This window comes from Pelophylax lessonae, assembly GCF_965119305.1.
Source record: "Pelophylax lessonae genome assembly, chromosome: 6".
Lineage (NCBI taxonomy): Eukaryota > Metazoa > Chordata > Amphibia > Anura > Ranidae > Pelophylax > Pelophylax lessonae.
In genome coordinates, this window is record NC_138773.1 from 135,830,553 (window position 1) to 135,853,115 (window position 22,563).

Consider the following 22,563-nt stretch of genomic DNA (forward strand, 5'->3'; position numbering starts at 1 on the left):
TTAAAGTACGTAGGGGGTTCTTTACTGTCAGAGCAGTAAGGATGTGGAATTCTCTTCCGCAAACAGTCGTATCAGCAGGGAGCATCGATATTTTCAAAAAACTATTAGATGGGCACCTTAAAGACCACAACATGGAGGGGTATAAAATGTACAGTTAACAGCAAACACACACACACATCATAGGTTGAACTGGATGGACTGATGTATTTTTTCAACCTCATGTAACTATGTAGTGGGATGAGAGCTGAGTCGCTGTACCATGGGCCTCTGGTTTGTACTTATCCCCTGGGCTGAAAGTTGCCAGTCTGCCCCTACAAAAAATGATCAGTTTTGGGACTTTAGATGAGACACCGGCGAGCACTGCTCAGCGTCTCCATCCCTGTATATGACAAAATTGAAAAGCAAGGGGGATTAAAGAAGGTGTATGGAAACCAGCCAGTCCCTAGTTTGGTATACTTACCCACCAGTCTGCTAACAAACCAAATAAACCTGTCTAAAAAAATAGGTTAAAAACAGGGGTTTAGTTAACACACATTTGCAAACGCATGTATAAGCTGCAAGGCCAACTAACAAGGCACCCTGTGTATCTTGCAGTCCTAATACTTCCTAACACTACTCAACCTGAGTGTCTGAGTGTCTCCACAAGGGAAGCACATGAATGCTGATGGATGGATGGGAAACAGATGGGCTTGGAGATCGCCCAATCCTCCCCCAACCTGCTGCAATCCATGACTGGTAATGAAAAACTAATGGCTATGTAATAGCCATAGGGTGCAAACAAAAAGTGATCAGCTGGGAAACGCACAACCCCATCTCTTTAGTATGGATGGTGAAGGCAAGACCAAGGCCGGTCAGTCCAGTGCGGCAGACAAGTCCTCTTCAGCATGAAGGGGCGCCCTCATCCGGCTATGGGGTGGGGGGGGCATCTGTGTTTCTTTCAGGAATCCTGGACTTCCTTCATTCAGGACGATTGGGTTCGCAAACTGGTTTGTTCTGGGTACAAGATCAAATTCTGGTCCTGGCCAGGGGACAGGTTCTTTCAGTCAAATCTTCACCTGTCTCCAGAGCATTTGAAGGATCTGCGGGAGGCTGTGCGAGATCTCCTGGCTCAAGGGGTGATTGTGCCGGTTCCCCAACAGGAACTTTCTCGAGGTTTCTATTCAAACCTGTTCACTCTGCCCATAAAGGAGGGCAAAGTCCGTTTGATACTGGACCTCAAGGCTCTCAACCGCTTTGTGCGGGGGCAGAAGTTTCAAATGGAGTCCATTCGATCGGTTGTGGCATCTTTGAATCAGGGGGATTTTATGGCTTCCATCGATCTCAAAGATGCGTATCTCCATGTCCCCATATTCAAGGGACACCTGCAATTCCTTCACTATGCGGTGGCAGAGGAGCACTTTCAATTTGTAGGGTTACCCTTTGGTCTCGCCTCGGCTCCCAGAGTTTTTACCAAGGTCCTTGCCCCTGTGCTGGCCTTGTTGCATCAACAAGGTATTTCCATTGTGGGGTATCTGGACGATCTCCTGTTGCGAGCAGTTATCCATTCAGATCTGCTGGACAATGTCTCCATCACCATTCGGACCCTTCAGGAATTCAGGTGGACGATGAGTGTCGCCAAATCTGCCCTGACTCCATCTGTGCGGGTCACCTATCTGGGGCTGATCCTCCTCGACTCTGCTCTGGCGAGGGTCTTCCTTCCCTTGGACAAGCTTTAGAAGTTGCAAGGGGCGGTCAGGTTGCTAATGGAGGCCGATCAGTCCTCCTTTTGGGCTTGCACGAGGACCCCGGATCTGATGGTCTCGACTTTCAAAGCGGTCCCGTTTGCTCAGTCTCACACAAGACAGCTGCAGAACGAGATTCTGTCAAAATGGAACAGAGATCCTTGGTCATTGGACCATAAGATTTGGTTGAGCCATCTCACGAAGCCGGCTCTCTCTTGGTGGCTCCAATCGCCTATACTATGCCAGGGCAAGTCCCTTCTGCTGGTGTTTTGGATGGTGGTCCCCACGGACACCAGCCTATCAAGCTAGTTGGAGTGCTGGGGAAGCTCTGTGCCCAGGGAACTTGGACGACAGAAGAGTATTCCTTGCCAATCAATATCTTGGAGCTGAGAGCGACCAAGCTCTGCCTGTTTCACTGGACGAGTCGGCTACACGGCTCTAGTCCTGGTCAAGTCGGACAATGCCACAGCCATGGCTTACATCAATCATCAAGGGGGCACCAGGAGTGCCCTGGCAACCAAGGAGGTGGCCAAGATTATGGTATGGGTGGAACACAATGTTCCAGCTCTTTCCGCGGTCCACATTCCGGGTGTGAAGAATTGGCAAGCGGATTACCTGAGTCGTCAGGTGTTGGATCAGGGGGAGTGGTCCCTGCATCCGGAGGTGTTTCATCTCCTGTGTGCCCGGTGGAGGAGGATCTGTTTGCTTCTCGCCTCAACAGGAAAGTTCAGAGGTTTGTGTCCAGGTCTCGGGGTCCTCTAGCCGACGCCACAGACGCTCTGGTGGCTCCTTGGGGTCGGTATCACCTGTTATATGCCTTCCCTCCGCTCGTTCTCCTGCCAAGGATTCTTCGCCGGGTGGCGATGGAAGTCATTCCGGTCATTCTGGTGGCCCCAGACTGGCCTCGGTGGTCTTGGTACGAAGAATTGGTAAAAACTGGTAAGAACTGGTAAAAAATGGTTGTGGATCCTTCATGGCGTCTTCCTCTGTGGGAAGATCTTCTATCTCAAGGACCAATCTTCCATTCTGCTTTACGGTCGCTGGCTTTAATGGCTTGGCTGTTGAACGCAAGGTGTTGAGGGATAGAGGTCTCTCTGATTCGGTGATTCCTACCCTTTTGAAGGCCAGGAAATCAACCTTGAGGAAGATCTATCATCGTACATGGAAATCGTACATTTCATGGTGTGAATCACTGCAGCTGCACCCTTGCTCTTTTTCAATAGCTAGGGTTCTGGCCTTTTTGCAAAAGGGGGTTGAGCAGCGCTTGGCGTTGGGGGACTATAAATGGCCAGGTTTCGGTCTTGATTTTTTACTTCCAACATCCTTTGGTACTCATAGTTTGATTCACACCTTCATTCATGGGGTGCGTCATCTGGCCCCTCCGAGGAGATCCCCACTGCCTCTGTGGGATCTTAATCTGGTTTTGTCTGTTCTTCAAAAGCCTCCTTTTGTGAATATTAGGGAGATTTCTCTGCTTTCTTTGTCGCAGAAAGTTGCCTTCCTAGTGGCTATCACTTCTGCCTGCAAAGTCTCTGAGTTGGCAGCGTTGTCCTGTCGTTCGCTTCATTTGGTGGTCCACCAGGATAAAGTGGTCCTCCGACCTAATCCATCTTTTCTTCCTAAGGTGGTGTCGGATTTTCACCTGAATGAAGACATTGTGTTGCCTTCCTTATGTCCTAAGCCTAAACATCACAAATAAGTTTGATTTGCACTCTCTGGATGTGGTTCGGGCGATAAGAGTTTATCTGACGGTTACTATGACCTTCAGGAAGTCGGACTCTCTCTTTGTCCTTCCAGGCAGCCCTTGCAAAGGTTTGGCTGCGTCCGCTGTGAACATTTCGAGATGGATCAGGCAGACGGTGGTTCAGACTTATTCAATCAAGTGTCAGGTTCCTCCTTTCCCTGGAAAGGCGCATTCTTTTGCCATCAGGCCTCTGTTGTACAAGTTTGTAAGGCAGCGACCTGATCATCTGTGCACACCTTTACCAAATTTTACAAGGTAGATTTGTTGGCATCTTCGGATGCCTCTTCAGGCCGCAAGGTTTTGCAGGCTGCTGTTTCATAAGAGAATGTTTGTTTGTACTTCTCTTCGGGGTCTTTTTTCTGGGTGATGACCTGTTGTTTGGTTGAGCTCCATGTTGCCCGGTTGGCTAAGTTTAGCCTTTTGGAGTTGACATTACTATCTGGTTGTGTTTTTCCCACTCCTCATACCCACACTGCTTTGGGACATCCCACTCAGCTCTTGGAGATGAAGCTGCGTCTGTCAACGGACAATAGAGAAAATAAGATTTTTGTAAGATCTTACCGTAAAATGGTTTTCTCTGATGTCCCTCGACAGACGCAGCACCCGCCCCTCTGTTTGGGGTAGGGCTCTTTTGTCTTCACTGCTTTTAAACTAAACTGATGTGCTGGATTGTGCAGTGGGGGTTTATGCCTAGAAGGACAGCCCCCTGGGCGTGTGTATTAAAAATTTTACTGCCTAGACTACTCCTGATGGGAGAAGCATAAACCCACTCAGCTCATGGAGATGAGGCTGCGTCTGTCAACGGACATCAGAGAAAAAGATTTTACAGTAAGATCTTACAAAAATCGTATTTTTTCAAAGTGACTGATGCCCAATGTCTTACATTCCTAGCCATTTGCCATTGACTCAGGGTGAAATTCCTGTCTCTGGGGGTTTCTAATATGCCTTTGGGGGTCAGGGGTACTACATAGAGTAGGTTATGCAGAAACTACTGGGAAAGTGTAATAGCATTATTTAGCTTTGACATGGCTGGAAATTTTGGTAGGCTGTTACCACAGTTGAGACATACAAGTAAATTGTATGGCATGTAAGTAACCACACAAAACTAAAATATCACGTGTGGGAAATGCTGGGCAATCCACTTGAGTCTACTTTTTTTATCTTCTGTTCAATAGGCAGATTTACAATGTTCTTGTGTACAGTACACCAAGCAGATGTCACAAGCTGTTTGCACTAGCTCTATGTAGGAAACATGTAGGAACTGCCAATATTTCTCTTCCCATTTTCTAAAAACTGTACTGGAAGAATAATAACTGGAATAATATTGGTTGCTATATGCAGCAAAGCTTGTTTTAAAGTTTAAATGCAGAAAGATGATTGTGTGGGCTTTGCCAATAAGAAATATCTACTTAAAAAATAAGCCTGAAAGCCTGATAACCAAGATTTAGGAAATAAACATTTTTTGCTAAAGATAAAAATGTGCCTTTCTCAAACTTTTTACCCCAGAGGAAACCTTGAAATAATTTTTAGGATGCAGGGAACCCCTGATAAAATTAGTTTATTGGGAGTCATTAGGAAAATGCCCATTACATTGGTGGTCAGTAGAAAGGATGCCCCCTATACAGTGGGAGTTAGAATGCAACCTTTACAGTCAGTGATAATTGATGTTATGCTTCTGGTTCTTCCAAGTAGAGATGGACCTTGAAATATGAAGGCAGCATCAGATGAAATGTCAATTACAACAGCTCAAGGAACCCCTAGCCAGCTCTGGAGACACCCTGGTTGAGAATATCTGTTCTAAGTCAATTAGAGCAAAATGTCAGATTTTCTGCAAAAGTTCCCATTTACAGGTAATAGGGAACAATGTGTCTGTTATTGACAAGGCCAGATCCAGTCTCACTTATGTGAGAGTGCAGTAATAAATGTCATGGAGAGGAGAAGGTAAAGGATGCAAGGTCAGCAGGGCAGTGTGTATAGGGGTCAGTAACGCAGTGTACAGGGGATCAGTAGGGCAGAGAATAGGGTCAGCAGTTTGTAGGGCAGTATACAGAGGCTATTAGTTTGTAGGGCAGTGTACAGAGGACATTAGGTTGTAGGGCAGTGTACAGTTAATTATCAGGGCAGAGGACTGGTGTCTGCTGGGTGGAAAGCAGGGGGTATACCGGGAATCAGCAGGGCAGAGGAGAAGGTTTTTCAGGGCAATGTACAGGGGTGAGCAGGGCAAAGAAAAGGCATCAATATGGCAGAGAAGAGGGGTCACAAGGCCAGAGAATAGGGATCAGAAGGGCCAAGGAAAAGGGTCAAGAAGGGCAGTGTACAGGAGTCAGCAGGATGTAGAACAGGGGTCAGCATTATGGAGGACAGGAGTCAGCAGGACTGAGGACAGGGGTTCAATATGGTGGAGGAAAGGGGTCATCAGGGCAGAATACAGGAAGTCAAATCCCCCAATTCTCCCTCTAAGCTAAAATCCCCCCCACCCACATTACCCTTCCCAGCACAAATAGCCTCCCACCCCTCCCCCCCTCCACAAACCTCTCATGCCAAAAACAAATGATTGTCATTCCCCTCCCCTTCCTCCATTGTGTTTCCAGTACAATTCCTCCACGTGTAGGTTCAAACCCCCTCTCCCCCAAAACTTACAGGTGGAAATTTGCTACAGAGCCAGGAGGAGGTGCAGTCTGTTCTGCCCTCCTCCTGTTAAAACCAAAATCCTTCAAATAGCAGATTACACAAAATCACTCTTACATGAAACTGTACACACACAGTTTGATTACCTTCCCCATATGTCCTCCAAGGGCTGCTTATCTCCTGGCAGCAGGAAATATGGATAAGGCAGGTAATCAAACTATGTACAGTCCAATGTAAGAGCGATTCTGTGTCATCTGCTATATGGAGGAGCACCATTATAACAGGAGGAGGAGAGCACAGCACAGCCTGCACTTCCTCCCGACTCCGTCCTCTCGGCTGCTGTCACTACAACCTGGATTTTTTCACCTTAGTTCATGTCAGTAAGTTAACAATTGCCACAGATTTGCTAGCAGCAGTTATATACAAAATTGTGCAATACAAACAATTAGCATTTCTATTAGGCACATACGTGTTTTGCTCTTCTAATTCATCTTTTCTGTTCTTCAGAACAACAGCAGCTTGCCGAAGTTCACCTAGATAAAATACACATAAGAAAAAATTAATGAAACTTGCACAATTTTAGGACATTTCATAGTATAGGGCATATAAACATGCCTTTCAACAATATGAAAATACATTTTTAAAAAAAGCAACCAGGAAAATAAAAAAAATCCTCTTTTTTCTTGTATGTATATAGGCTCTAAGAATATCAATTCTTTCCCAAATTGTCTAAATTTTGCTCATTGCTATCTGTTAGCTAGTTATGAAGCTGTGGACCTGCCACTTTATACTGTATATTGAATGCTTATGTAGACAGACTATTTTGTGGGTATCATTTAATATGTACTCATTTAAAATTGACTTTCCAGGCACTTCCTCATTTCATGGAGTAGCCATAAAAAGATTTCCTGCATCAGAAGATGTGGTTATTTTTTCCCTTGGTTGATTGCCTTTTCTTTACCCGCTAAGGTGCAGTTTCTTCTGGTGGGAGGGGTCTGGTAATATTGGTGAGTGCATGTTATTAAAAACACCCTAGGTAGCAGGGTTTAATATGACTGGTGCAATTATGCTGCCTCTAGTCTGTAGACTCTTCGTATTTTTCCCCTATTTCTCAATATTTTTTTAAAAATATGTTCCTCCTTTTCCTGTCTAACATTAATATATCAGAATTACTCCTCAGCTCAGAGTAAGGTTTGAGCTCTCTGTGTAATTTTACTTCCTCTGGTAGTTGGCATCTTACGCCATTTTATTCCGACAGGCAGACTTACTGTGGTGGCTTCCACCCATCTCCTGATCTCTGTGAGGAATACAAAAGGAAATGACTGGACAAGATAGGCAGGAGCTAGGATCAGGAGGAACATCAGGTAATTTTAAATACTTTTTCACCACCTGTCAAGCGGTCCCAACCAGTTTCTCCTTTTATTTGTGCTACTGCCTACTTGGGCAAAAGGTATTCTTTCCTAATTTGTTTGGCTCCAAATCATGTCTGAAGTTTACAGGCTCTCACCTGTTCTTTTGTCCTTTTCCTCTCTGCAGTTCTGTCTTTCAACTAATTAATAGGTAGGGGGTACTCTGTAGCCGAAAATCACACAGTACTATCCCCAGAAAATCTAGAATACAGCAAGGAGTCCCCAGCACTCTTCAAATATGAAGAGATGATGGGAATATATTTATAAATGTATTATGCTTGTTGATTACTAGTTCTGTGATCATCAGATACATGGATCCTGAAGAAGCCCAAGATTCGGGCGAAACGAGTTAATCCAGATCCATATGTATTTTTCTATACATTCCCCTATCTGGGATGATTATATATGTCTATTATAATTTTTCTATCTCATTGAATATGTATTTTTTTTTTTTTAGACATTTAATGTATCAATAAATAAACATGTTTTTATTAACTTTTGGAATAGTACAGTTACAGTATATCTGTTGTTCCTGTTTGGGCACTTTACAGTCCCCTTTTCCCATCATCTCTTCTAATTTTAAGAGTGCTGGGGACTCCTTGCTGTCTTTCAACTAAGTCCACCAACACAACAGAGCCATTAAACTGCACATTGCGGATCAAGGTGGGAGCATTTTTTCCCTATAAATATCTGCAGAATGAAGAGCGCATTCTCATAGGCTATATCTATATTTTGCACTGTCTCTAAAAGGGGACATTGGCAGAGAATGTTTTACAAGAAAGCACTGTTAACCAAGATGCCACACTGACTCACTATAAAAAAAAGAAAAAAAATCTTTAAAAAGATCCCATATTTTAGGAGATTCAAATTCCTCCCACTAATATACCTTACCACATAGGGAAAGGAAATCACATAATTCCCTTTCCTAACAAACAGAAGGGTTTTGTTAGTCATAAGGCAACCACTCATCTGATACGGAATTAAAAGAGGTTAAAGTGGGACTACACAGCATCTGAACACAATGCATGCATCAAAAATGCCATTTAGCTCATTTTTTAAAACTCAAAGCACACTCATCAATCCCTACATGCTTTATTATGGTGAAATATATATATCATATCTATTTACTAATGCTAGCAGCTTAGGGATTAAAATAGTCAATGTTGATTGGGACAGGGAAGTTCAGCTTCAAAACTTTTATTCAAGAGGCTATAGCCAACATCATGCAAGAATTCGCAACCCTGACTCAACAGATACCAGGGTTTCTCTGATTTTTAATGATAAAATAGGACTTTAAGGGAAATTCCTGTAGTCTAGATAATTAGATAAATACAAAACATTAGGACAATTTTTAACAGCCTAAAGATCCGTGGGTAATATATACTCAGAAAAATATAAGGATAAGCAAGGGACACTATGACTATGCACTCATGAATCATATCAAAATAATATGGAACAGAAACATGATGGAAAATGGTGCAAAATGTATAAAAACCTCTTTTAAGGAGTAATAATTATTGCCTTAACATGGATTCCTGGATAGAATAATACACCTTCAGCCAGTGTAACACGATTAAGATGATAGTACACTTAAGATAGATATTTCAAACAATATTAAACAGCACCAGGAATATAACTTTACACCCTCTAAATAAAATTACACATTTAAATTAACTAATATAAAAACATATTACAGCTCATATAGAGTGAACTGAATAAATTCCAATTCTATTCCCAGAAGACCTAATATAGGGATTCCTAGTCTTAGAGCGCCATCTGCTGGACAACTAAAACCACTGACTGAGTAAACAATCAGTTAATCTGCAATACTGCTCCTCAATCAGGTGTGAGTATATATTTCAAACTACACCCTCTAGGCTAGTCCCTAGGTAAGAGGATTTATGGGAATAAAAAGGGGGATTCAAAGAGAGAAGAAAAACACCATCTGAGATCATCCCTATCATTATCTTGAATCATCATCACCATCTTAGATCATACTCCCTCTTAGGAAGAAGGATCAGTCTTCATTAGTATGCTCTCATGCATTAGGCTGCTCGATCGATTTCCTAGAATGTTCTACTGTGGTGTGGCTCTTAATGCAGCAGCAGTAACTTTCAGGGTAAAGTATAATTTGTGCAGTACTTTTTACTTTGAACAACTTCTATCAATACTCCTGAATGTAATTTACCTATCTATAATCTGTATTATTACAGCCTGTAGATAGACTCAATCCCTTTTATTCTGCTGCACAAGAAGCAAGAGAGGACATTCTGATAGGTGCAAACCTAGTTTTCTGCTAGGTTCCTTAGATTTTTGCTACTCTGTTTCCTGATTGCGATACCTATGAGTGGACATTAAACTATCTAATCATACTATTACTAGGCATATAATTTTAGCTGTAAAAAGTTTGCTTTTTGATGTGGAATAATAATTTTCTATGTCCAAGTTATATGACTAATCTTATGGATTAGTCTTAAATTAGAAAAATGGAATACAGGTTTACACTCTAGGCTGGGTAGGTGTAATCTTATTAAGATGTCTATATTACCTAGATTCTTGTATCTTTTTCAAACATTACCTATTAAGATCCCAACTTACTTTAAACAGGTAAATTCAATATTTATGAAATTTATTTGGGCAAACAAGAAGCCACGGATTTCGTGAGAGTTACTAACCTTACCAAAAAAATATGGAGGAGCGGCAATTCCAGATATTCGTAAATACTACCAGGCTACACACCTTCAGAGGCAAATTGACTGGTGTCGTCATGGAGAGTCAGAATTATGGGTACAAATAGAACAAACAAATACACCGGTCCCCCTAAAAAGGGCACTATGGTGTTATAAAAACTTACCAGTAGAATTAAAATCACATCAATTGATTGGTACGACCCTACAAATACAGTGCCTTGCGAAAGTATTCGACCCCCTTGAACTTTTCGACCTTTTGCCAAATTTCAGGCTTCAAACATAAAGATATAAAACTAATTTTTTGCGAAGAATCAACAGCAAGTGGGACACAATCATGAAGTGGAACAAAATGTATTGGATATTTCAAACTTTTTTAACAAATAAAAAACTGAAAAATTGGGCGTGCAAAATTATTCAGCCCCCTTAAGTTAATACTTTGCAACGTCACCGTTTGCTGCGATTACAGCTGTGAGTCGATTGGGGTATGTCTCTATCAGTTTTGCACATCAAGAGACTGAAATTTTTGCCCATTTCTCCTTGCAAAACAGCTCGAGCTCAGTGAGGTTGGATGGAGAGCGTTTGTGAACAGCAGTTTCCAGTTCTTTCCACAGATTCTCGATTGGATTCAGGTCTGGACTTTGACTTGGCCATTCTAACACCTGGATATGTTTATTTGTGAACCATTCCATTGTAGATTTTTTTATGTTTTGGATCATTGTCTTGTTGGAAGACAAATCTCTGTCCCAGTCTCAGGTCTTTTGCAGACTCCATCAGGTTTTCTTCCAGAATGGTCCTGTATTTGGCTCCATCTTCCCATCAATTTTAACCATCTTCCCTGTCGCTGCTGAAGAAAAGCAGGCCCAAACCATGATGCTGCCACCACCATGTTTGACAGTGGGGATGATGTGTTCAGGGTGATGAGCTGTGTTGCTTTTATGCCAAACATAACGTTTTGCATTGTTGCCAAAAAGTTCGATTTTGGTTTCATCTGATCAGAGCACCTTCTTCCACATGTTTGGTGTGTCTCCCAGGTGGCTTGTGGCAAACTTTAAACAACACTTTTTATGGATATCTTTAAGAAATGGCTTTATTCTTGCCACTCTTCCATAAAGGCCAGATTTGTGCAGTATAAGACTGATTGTTGTCCTATGGACAGAGTCTCCCACCTCAGCTGTAGAACTCTGCAGTTCATCCAGAGTGATCATGGGCCTCTTGGCTGCATCTCTGATCAGTCTTCTCCTTGTATGAGCTGAAAGTTTAGAGGGACGGCCAGGTCTTCGTAGATTTGCAGTGGTCTGATACTCCTTCCATTTCAATATTATCACTTGCACAGTGCTCCTTGGGATGTTTAAAGCTTGGGAAATCTTTTTGTATCCAAATTCGGCTTTAAATTTCTCCACAACAGTATCTCGGACCTGCCTGGTGTGTTCCTTGTTCTTCATGATGCTCTCTGCACTTAAAATGGACCTCTGAGACTATCACAGTGCAGGTGCATTTATACGGAGACTTGATTACACACAGGTGGATTCTATTTATCATCATTAGTCATTTGGGTCAACATTGGATCATTCAGAGATCCTCACTGAACTTCTGGAGAGAATTTGCTGCACTGAAAGTAAAAGGGGCTGAATAATTTTGCACGCCCAATTTTACCGTTTTTTATTTGTTAACAAAGTTTGAAATATCCAATAAATTTTGTTCCACTTCATGATTGTGTCCCACTTGTTGTTGATTCTTCACAAAAAAATTACAGTTTTATATCTTCATGTTTGAAGCCTGAAATGTGGCAAAAGGTCACAAAGTTCAAGGGGGCCGAATACTTTTGCAAGGCACTGTATGTTCACAAATTTGTCTCCATGATTCTGTCTCTTCCTATGACTCACCATTATATCCTATACTGGGAAACCCGAGATTTGCCATGGGATTGGAAGCGCAATCTTTTAAAGCTCTTAGTAACTCAGACTGTTTCCAAGCCTCTCACTTTATAAGGGAGAATAACTGGCCCTCTATGGAGATATTAATGAATGAAGGAGGGGCTTTTAGACTTCCCTTCTGGAACGCATTTCAACTTTATTATTTCCTAAGATCAATCCCTAACCCTCAGAATTATAATCGTCAATTAACGACATTTGAAAAATATTGCTCGGACTCAGGGGGCATATCTCAGGTGTTATCTAAAACATACAATTTGATAAACCTCTCTAAGGTAAAATATCAAGTGAATTATTTTGACAAATGGGAGAGGGAATTATCTTGTGCCTTCACCACGGAGCAGCGACAACACATAATCAACATTGTCTTTAAATAATCTATATGTACTAGGTATCAAGAATTAAATTTTAAAATTTTGACAAGATGGTATTATACTCCATATAAATTACATAAAATGGCAATAAGTAATACTGATAGATGTTGGCGTTGCTTGGTGGAAGAAGGCACATTAATACATATTTTTTGGTCTTGCCCTGAACTAGCAAAGTTCATTCTTCTTCCTCATGAATGTACACATAGCACCCCATACTGACAGAAAAACACAGAATTGTTGACATTGTTGCAGATTTATTAAAAAAGAAAAACTGAAATATCACATGGTCCTAAGTATTCAGACCCTTTGCTGTGACACTCATATATTTAACTCAGGTGCTTTCAATTTCTTCTGATCATCCTTGAGATGGTTCTACACCTTCATTTGAGTCCAGCTGTGTTTGATTATACTGATTGGACTTGATTAGGAAAGCCACACACCTGTCTATATAAGACCTTCCAGATCACAATGCATGTCAGAGCAAATGAGAATCATGAGGTCAAAGGAACTGCCTGAAGAGCTCAGAGACAGAATTGTGGCAAGGCACAGATCTGGCCAAGGTTACAAAAAGATTTCTGCTGCACTTAAGGTTCCTAAGAGCACAGTGGCCTCCATAATCCTCAAATGGAAGACGTTTGGGACGACCAGAACCCTTCCTAGAGCTGGCCGTCCGGCCAAACTGAGCTATCGGGGGAGAAGAGCCTTGGTGATAAAGGTAAAGAAGGACCCAAAGATCACTGTGGCTGAGCTCCAGAGATGCAGTCAGGAGATGGGAGAAAGTTGTAGAAAGTCAACCATCACTGCAGCCCTCCACCAGTCGGGGCTTTATGGCAGAGTGGCCCGACGGAAGCCTCTCCTCAGTGTAAGACACATGAAAGCCCGCATGGAGTTTGCTAAAAAAACACCTGAAGGACTCCAAGATGGTGAGAAATAAGATTCTCTGGTCTGATGAGACCAAAATAGAACTTTTTGGCCTTAATTCTAAGCGGTATGTGTGGAGAAAACCAGGCACTGCTCATCACCTGTCCAATACAGTCCCAACAGTGAAGCATGGTGGTGGCAGCATCATGCTGTGGGGGTGTTTTTCAGCTGCAGGGACAGGACGACTGGTTGCAATCGAGGGAAAGATGAATGCGGCCAAGTACAGGGATATCCTGGACAAAAACCTTCTCCAGAGTGCTCTGGACCTCAGACTGGGCCGAAGGTTTACCTTCCAACAAGACAATGACCCTAAGCACACAGCTAAAATAAGGAAGGAGTGGCTTCACAACAACTCCGTGACTGTTCTTGAATGGCCCAGCCAGAGCCCTGACTTAAACCCAATTGAGCATCTCTGGAGAGACCTAAAAATGGCTGTCCACCAACGTTTACCATCCAACCTGACAGAACTGGAGATGATCTGAAAGGAGGAATGGCAGAGGATCCCCAAATCCAGGTGTGAAAAACTTGTTGCATCTTTCCCAAAAAGACTCCTGGCTGTATTAGATCAAAAGGGGGCTTCTACTAAATACTGAGCAAAGGGTCTGAATACTTAGGACCATGTGATATTTCAGTTTTTCTTTTTTAATAAATCTGCAACAATGTCAACAATTCTGTGTTTTTCTGTCAGTATGGGGTGCTATGTGTACATTCATGAGGAAGAAGAATGAACTTAAATGATTTTAGCAAATGGCTGCAATATAACAAAGAGTGAAAAATTTAAGGGGGTCTGAATACTTTCCGTACCCACTGTATTTGAGTTATGAAAAAGTTAACGTAAGAACAGACTTGAATATGATATGAGATGTTTGATTTTCTATTGTATGATCCCACCTTGAAACTTTAATAAAATTCAAAATTGAAAAAAAAAAAAACATTAGGCTGCTTGATCAATTTCCTGGAATGCTCTACTGTGGTGTGGCTCTTAATGCAGCAGCAGTAACTTTCAGGGTAAAGTATAATTTGTGCAGTACTTTTTACTTTGAACAACTTCCATCAATACTCCTGAATGTAATTTACCTATCTATAATCTGCATTATTACAGCCTGTAGATAGACTCAGTCCCTTTTATTCTGCTGCACAAGAAGCAAGAGAGGACATTCTGATAGGTGCGAACCTAGTTGTCTACTAGGTTCCTTATATTTTTGCTACTCTGTATCCTGATTGCGATACCTATGAGTGGACATTAAATTATCTAATCATCCTATTACTAGGCATACAATTTTAGCTGTAAAAATGTTGTTTTTTGATGTGGAATAATAATTTTCTATCTCCAAATTACATGACTAATCTTATGGATATTACATAGTTACATAGTTACATAGTAGGTGAGGTTGAATAAAGACAATAGTCCATCCAGTTCAACCTGTGTAGGTGTGTGTGGCTGTACTCATCTCATATGATATGCGTGATTATGGGAGACTTAATTGTTAAATACATTCTTTTTTTTTTCTATTTCTGCAGTCCATACTTTAACACAATTGTATTGTGCCTACAGAACGCAAATATGCGTCCTCGGGTTTAAGGTGTTGTACTGGGGTGATGTCTGCAGCTAGAGGCACTCAGGCCACTCAGCTGCCACTACAAGGAGCAGGTGGGGACACCCTCCCCCCCTCTTGCCGCCTTCCCCGTCTCACCTGGGTCTTCCGTCCCATTGGGAGACCCGAGCCACCAGCTGGCACGTCCGCCAGCTGGTTGGAGTCCTGAACAAAGCCGAATTCGGCTTTGATTGGGTCTCCAATGTAAAATCCCGGAAGTGATGTCATGACATCACTTCTGGGTACTGGAGCTTTAAAGGTGCCACATTTAAAAATAAAAAGAAAGCATTCAAAACAGCCAAACATGGAGAGGAGGGGTTTGTGGTCTTTTCAACCCCAGATCCATTCACAAAGAGCACCTGTCACTGCCTATTACTGTCACAAGGGATGTTTACATTCCTTGTGACTGCAATCAAAGTGATATATTTTTTTTTTTTCCAATCACAAGAGTCAAACACAGGAACAAGAACACGGGTAACAGCTGCAGATCAAACAGAAACCAACTAGTGCAGCTCCTGCACTTACATAGGCCATTTGGTGCCAGTGTCAGTGGCGAATGCACGCGCGACTGTGCACTGCAACACGGGCACCCACAGGACTGTTTGTAAATTAAGTTGCGCTAAAATATGATCGATGGAGATATAAAGTCCATAAAGTCCCAACAATAAATGAAGATGTAATCCAGGAACAGACTCCCTTAAGGGTATATGCTTACCAGATTGAGGTAAGATAAAAGCAGATGCTCTATGTAAATCTTGTCACCTTGATAGTAGATCCAGGCCCACGTGAGCGGTAAACTCAATGGTCATTGGATCATGGAAAAAAAGTAAAATATGCAATAGCGTAAAACCCAACAACTAAATTGATTAAACACCACGGTGTTGCTTAAAGGATGAATTCCGTGTGAAATAAACCTCCACCAATAGTCACTAATGAAAGTGAGCTGATATGTAAACATAAAAGGAAAAGTAATTGAGTGATAAATACCCCTTACCAAATAGAGATAAGGGTTAATGCAAACAAAACAATTATATTGTGTTCCAGCTGAAGTTGCCTCTTACCAAACGACAGTAAATAAATAGCCCAAGTGAGGAAGGCAATGTTGGGAAGATTGCGTGTTGAACCACCACCAACTAGATTAGCCTCTTACCATGTGAGAGTAAAAACAAGTATGTGCAAATCACAATCCAATGTGACACCCGGATTCAATACCAAGAAACACCAGTAGGGGTCGCCTCTTACCAGATCAAATATTCAGCCAGGCCTGTATGGTAATCAATGATCATCTGTGACGAAACGTCGTCAGGGCACGGCGTACTGACGTCATCGGATTGCGACCAGAGAATGCGGGCGAGCGAAGCCGTCCGACCCGCGGCTGCATACATTGCTCATTCCATCCTGGTCTCTTGTAAGTTTTCCTGTTTTTTACTTGAATACATTTTTAAATGGTTTTACACTATGGGAGCCTCTTTTCCTTTTTGTTGGTGAACATTTGGAATACCTCTGGATACATCTGAGGACTAGTTGTTCAAGTCCAGGGTCGGGTCCCCGAATCATTGATTACCATACAGGCCTGGCTGAATATTTGATCTGGTAATAGGCGACCCCTACTGGTGTTTCTTGGTATTGAATCCGGGTGTCACATTGGATTGTGATTTGCACATACTTGTTTTTACTCTCACATGGTAAGAGGCTAATCTAGTTGGTGGTGGTTCAACACTCAATCTTCCCAACATTGCCTTCCTCACTTGGGCTATTTATTTACTGTCGTTTGGTAAGAGGCAACTTCAGCTGGAACACAATATAATTGTTTTGTTTGCATTAACCCTTATCTCTATTTGGTAAGGGGTATTTATCACTCAATTACTTTTCCTTTTAAGTTTACAGATCAGCTCACTTTCATTAGTGACTATTGGTGGAGGTTTATTTCACACGGAATTCATCCTTTAAGCAACACCGTGGTGTTTAATCAATTTAGTTGTTGGGTTTTACGCTATTGCGTATTTTACTTTTTTTCCATGATCCAATGACCATTGAGTTTACCGCTCACGTGGGCCTGGATCTACTATCAAGGTGACAAGATTTACATAGAGCATCTGCTTTTATCTTACCTCAATCTGGTAAGCATATACCCTTAAGGGAGTCTGGTCCTGGATTACATCTTCATTTATTGTTGGGACTTTATGGACTTTATATCTCCATCGATCATATTTTAGCGCAACTTAATTTACAAATATTCATTGGGGTGTGGTCACACTGGAAGTTGCTGCTGTTTAATTTGCTTCCTTTAGCGCGGTTAATCCCCCTATACATACTACCCACAGGACTGTGCCACAGCATTTGTGTGCACCTCAGAACTTCAACTGCACTATGGCCAGCGTGTCCCTGACATAACCCTTGCAGTGTGGGGGGAGAATCACTACAACTGTAGCTTTGAAATTTTCTTAAGATAAGATAATATTAAAAGCTTACTGGTTTCTTTGAATACCATTACTTGTATTTTTCTCTATTTTTTATGTCACTTTAACTGCTCTGTTATGTAATTGCAACTTTGGAGATGTCAACAGAGATTATTAAGTATATGTTCTGAACTGCACAAAATGGTAAAAATCATAACAGTGCCTGAGAATTCAGTTGTCAATTTCAAAGACTGGTCGCCAGGAAACAGAGCAAGCTGGAAAGATTTTATCACTATCAAAATTTAATACAGCAGCCCTACAATAAACTGAAAAAAATGTATCACCAGAGACAAAGGTACACGCTGTTTTCTGACTTCTCTAACAAATTAATTGAACTATTATATGTGTAAAAAAAAAAAAAAAATCGGCAAATATATTTACTACGTACGTCTGCTGGTCAATCACAAAAGGAGATCGATAACAGACTTTTCTTATGTGCTCTTATTATTGTGCAATTCAATTCCGTATTTTTTTACCTGCCATCCATTTAGAATTTGGTTGCTATGCAACAAGCTAGAAGCCTCTCTTATTTAGAATCCATACTGATAGCCGAGGGATAACCATTTTACACACAAGATTACCTCAGTAAACAGAGAAAAGGGCTAAAGTAAGCTTCAATAATGCTTATCTTAACTGGTCAGCTGAAGATCTTCCTTACAGTAGATTTTTATTTATAAGTCACATTTTACAGGTATTAAAAACACCTGTCAAACACAAGAACCACTAAAACCATGGTCTACAATCATTGGTTTAGAATGGACAGAATTTCACTTACAAACAATACTTTTGTGTGTCTGTTTACTACTCTTGGAAATGCAAAAAATAAAACATTGGTAAGCGATTGCACTGTTTTAGCCTGTTACAATGAAAAGTTAAACAACTAACAATCAAAAAAGCAGTGTAGAGAAATGAAGTGCAATTCTCCCCCTTGTGGTTATAATGTTTTAAGGCAAGAGCAATACATATCGGAACATCAAGATGTGATTTTCCTAGGTATGCTTTCAAGGTGTGCTTTTACTAAAGCGCGACAGAATAAAATCCAGCCAGGTTTTATCCAATAATAAAATGTAGTTAAGTGTTTTTGCCTATGGCAAGTACACTTACTATTCTTTCACATATATATTATTCTTATTATAGTGAAAGCCTATGGGAAAAGTTGGCACCCTAACTCCTCCCACAGTTTTTGCACTATATAGACAAGTGTATATACCTAAACGAGTGGATCGTTCCTGTTTCTGTTGCTATTATTTTTTGGAAGATTTTGCTAAATGGTTTGTGAAATATCATCGTTTTTATGGCAAAATTAGCTCATAGGAATGAATGGCGGAATGTTCAAGACTAGAGTGGGGCCTGAAATAGTTAGAGGGGTTTTCAAAAATCCACGGCCCTTAATATCTCATTGAGTGAATCAGAGTTAAATTTAGCGCAGAATGCGTTACCATTTTCATGGTCTTTGAAGCACATTCCATATTTGGGTATAAAATTTACTCCCAACCATTCTGATCTTTATGCAGCCAACTTTACTCCATTATTGAAAAAAGTTACTGAACTACTGACGAAATGGGCATCCACTTGCATTGTCGTGGTTTGGGAAGATAAATGCAATCAAAATGGTTATTCTACCCAAATTTTTATATTTATTTAGTGTCCTGCCAATTCATATACCTGCACATTTTCTTCGAATCTTACAACGTAAAATAATTAAATTCACCTGGGGTTCAATCAAACCTAGATTGCCCGAATTCACATTGATTCTCCCCAAAACAAGGGGTGGACTGGGTCTCCCCAATTTTGCCACATATTACAAAGCTGCGCAATTGGCACAATTAACTAAGTATCATGCCACTACTGAAATTCCCTTATGGGTTACGATAGAATCTATTGAATGTGACCCCATATCAATTTCCAATCTCTTATGGTTACAACCATCAGATCGAAAACATATTACTAATCCAATTACCAAGCATTCTCTCTCTTTATGGGATAGACTAAAGACTAATTATAATTTACAGTCTACACACAATCCACTACAATCTTTTCTGAGAAATCCAGCCTTTTATCCGGCTTGGGAATTCCCAAATTCATTTCGGGCATGGTCTAGGTCAGGCCTGTCAAGGCTATTTAATCTGGTCTCTAGCTCTTCTATCTTAAGTTTTCCTGAACTTTGTGAATCACATCATTTACCACATTCAGAACTTTTTCGATATCTCCAAATTAAAAATTTCTATACCCCATTTATAACAAATGGTACCATTCTGAATCAGCTCTCTCAATTGGAGCGTATCTGTATCAACAACCCACACTCCAGAGATCTAATTTCTAGCCTATATTCTCAATTGCTTAACAATCCAGACGTAGATACACCAAGCTATGTCAGGAAATGAGAAACAGACCTTGGCCGTACACTTAACCAATCAGAATGGTCTGAAATCTGGTCTGTAACAAAATCTTCTTCTTCAAATATTATCGCAATTGAATCATCATACAAGGTTGTTTCACGATGGTACTTGGTACCAGCTAGAATCGCCAAGTTCACACCAAACTATCCGGCCTTTTGTTTTAGAGGTTGTACGGAAATAGGTACACATGTTCATATATGGAGGAATTGCTCAATTGCTACAGTTTTTTGGAAAGAAATATTCTCTCTAGCATCTAAAATGTTTGAAATAGATATTACTCCAGATCCGGTGATTGCCATTTTAAATTTAAAACCTGCATGCCTGGCACGAAAACAATTCAAATTATTCCTTCAACTTCTTAATGCCGCTAAACAAACCATAGCCAAAGCTTGGAAGACTACAACTTTGAATCTTGTAGAAGTTAAACATAGGATGAATAATGCATTATTGCATGCAAAAATGGAAGCCATGGATTGCGATAAATTTAGTACTTTTATAAGCATTTGGGACCCTTGGATTAAACATGGCCTATCACCGGGTTTTGAGGAACAGGTTCTGAATGCTTGGTAGTTAAGACTTATATTTTATTTACTTTGTATTAACCTTTGTGGTACAAGTTCTATTCTCGATGCCCTCTCCTTTACCCACTTTACCCTACCCACACCCTGCTGACTTTTTTTTTCCCCCACAGCCATATTCTGAATACCTTCTCAAAATCTTAATCTCAGAATATCATATTAATAATTCTACCTTTTTCTTTTGTTCCTTCCTTTTGTGCAAACTTCACTATACAGTATAACATTTATAATACTTCTGTAACAATAACAGTATTTCTACTTCTGTTTTTGTTTTGTAACTTGCTTTATGGCTGTTTTATAAAACTCAATAAAAGTTTTGAACGAGAAAATGGTTAGAGGGTGAGCGAACAAATCATGCCACCATTTCTAAACTCCTCCCACTCCCTCATTTTTAAGGCCACCTACACAACTGTTACATCAAAACGTTCGCCTATCCCTGCTGCCACTTAACATGTCCACCTCTAAGCCATAATAGTTTTTGCACTATGACCATTAATTTCCAACTCACGCTGTCCATTGACATTCAGTGAAACTGCACTCAAACTCTCACATTTCAAGGCCGTTTTCTAACCTGTGACTGTGCCTTCAGTTTTAATGTTTCATAGACATACTATACAACAAAATGTCTGCCGGTGTCTTGTGATTCCTATGGAATAAGTCTCTAAGCTGTGAGATATAGAGCCTTTACACTAGAGCCATGTGAAAATGGGCACCTCCAACTTTGGTAAGTTGTCCCATAAGAATGAATGGCGGAATGTTACGGAATGTTCAAAACTAGACCGTTTGTTTCCAACTGGCAAAATTTCTTAACTGCTGCCACTCCCACACACACACACACACACCACACACTACACACAAACTGCTGCCACTCCCACACACACATAGTTACTCCGCCCACTCCAGCTGGAGACTACCGGTGGTGGCAAGAACACTTCACACAATTTCCCCAGAAATTGTACGTTTTCTAGTTATTATTACAATTTCTCAAAACAGAAGGGGGAACAGGACATCTAGTAAATGGTTATGTTGAATGATTAGGCTAAAATTTATGTAAACGATCAGCAATGAGGTCCCTAAATAAAAGCGTGCTAGCACCAGTTATGTGACTCTCCCCACATATAAAATTAAATACACCTTTTTCTCTCATGTGCTCCTTCACATTCTTGCCATACACATATGAGATGGTTCGACACTTCAACTGACACCATCTGTATCCCTAGAGGCCTTGCCTGACAACTTTCTACCGATACTTGTTTTATCTACTGCTGTTTTATCTACCACTTAAGCATCTTAACCACTTGCCGACCGCCGCAAATATATATACTGCGGCGCTCAGCCCTGGGCAGGCAAAGTGACGTACCGGTACGTTACTAGCCTGTGAGCCAATAGGGGGCGAGCGCGCGCCGACGGAAGGGCGCTCCCACCCCCGCTCGTTCACGGACACCTCCGCGCGAGTGACCGGCGGACCCGATGTCCGCCAGTCACTCGCGATCATCAGTTACAGAGGGAGAAAGGCAGGCGGCTAATGTAAACACAGCCGCCTGTCATTCTCCCTTGTGTAACATAATGTAATGTAGGACCATTGATCTCTGCTGTTACATGAACAGTCACATCCCTGCACAGTTAGAAACACACCCCTAGGGACACACTTGACCCCTCCTTCTCCAATAAAGTTAACCTCTTCTCTGCCAGTGTCATTTTTATAGTAACAGTGCATATGTATAGCACTGATTACTGTAGTAATGTCACTGGTACCCCCAAAAGTGTCAAAAATGTCAGTTAAGGGTCCGATCTGTCCGCCGCAATGTGGCAGTCCCGCAAAAAAAAAAAAATTGCAGATCGCCGCCATTACTCCTTAAAAAAAAAAAAAAAGAAAAAAATATTTCCCGTAGTTAGTAAACGCAATAACTTTTGCGCAAACCAATCAAAATATGCTTATTGCGATTGTTTTTACCAAACATATGTAGCAGAAAACAAATTGGCCAAAAATGTTAAAAAATTTTGATTTTTACATTTTTTTTGGGGGGGAATTTCATATAAAAAAATGTGAAAAATATTGTTATTTTAAAACCAGTACTTCAACTGATCCAGATGAACTGCAGTAAGATAATCCA

The 22,563-nt window shown here is 41.1% G+C and overlaps 1 protein-coding gene across 1 annotated transcript in view; it reads right to left on the minus strand.

Moving 5' to 3' along the window:
• The window catches only part of SNX29 (sorting nexin 29), a gene marked incomplete at its 3' end in the record, with an annotated part of 1,499,164 nt that overhangs the window by 684,575 nt on the left and 792,026 nt on the right, over nucleotides 1–22,563 (minus strand). Inside the window, exon 9 of the mRNA XM_082261720.1 lies at nucleotides 6,563–6,626. Coding sequence (XP_082117846.1) covers nucleotides 6,563–6,626 — 64 coding nt within the window. The remainder of the gene's footprint in view (nucleotides 1–6,562; nucleotides 6,627–22,563) is intronic.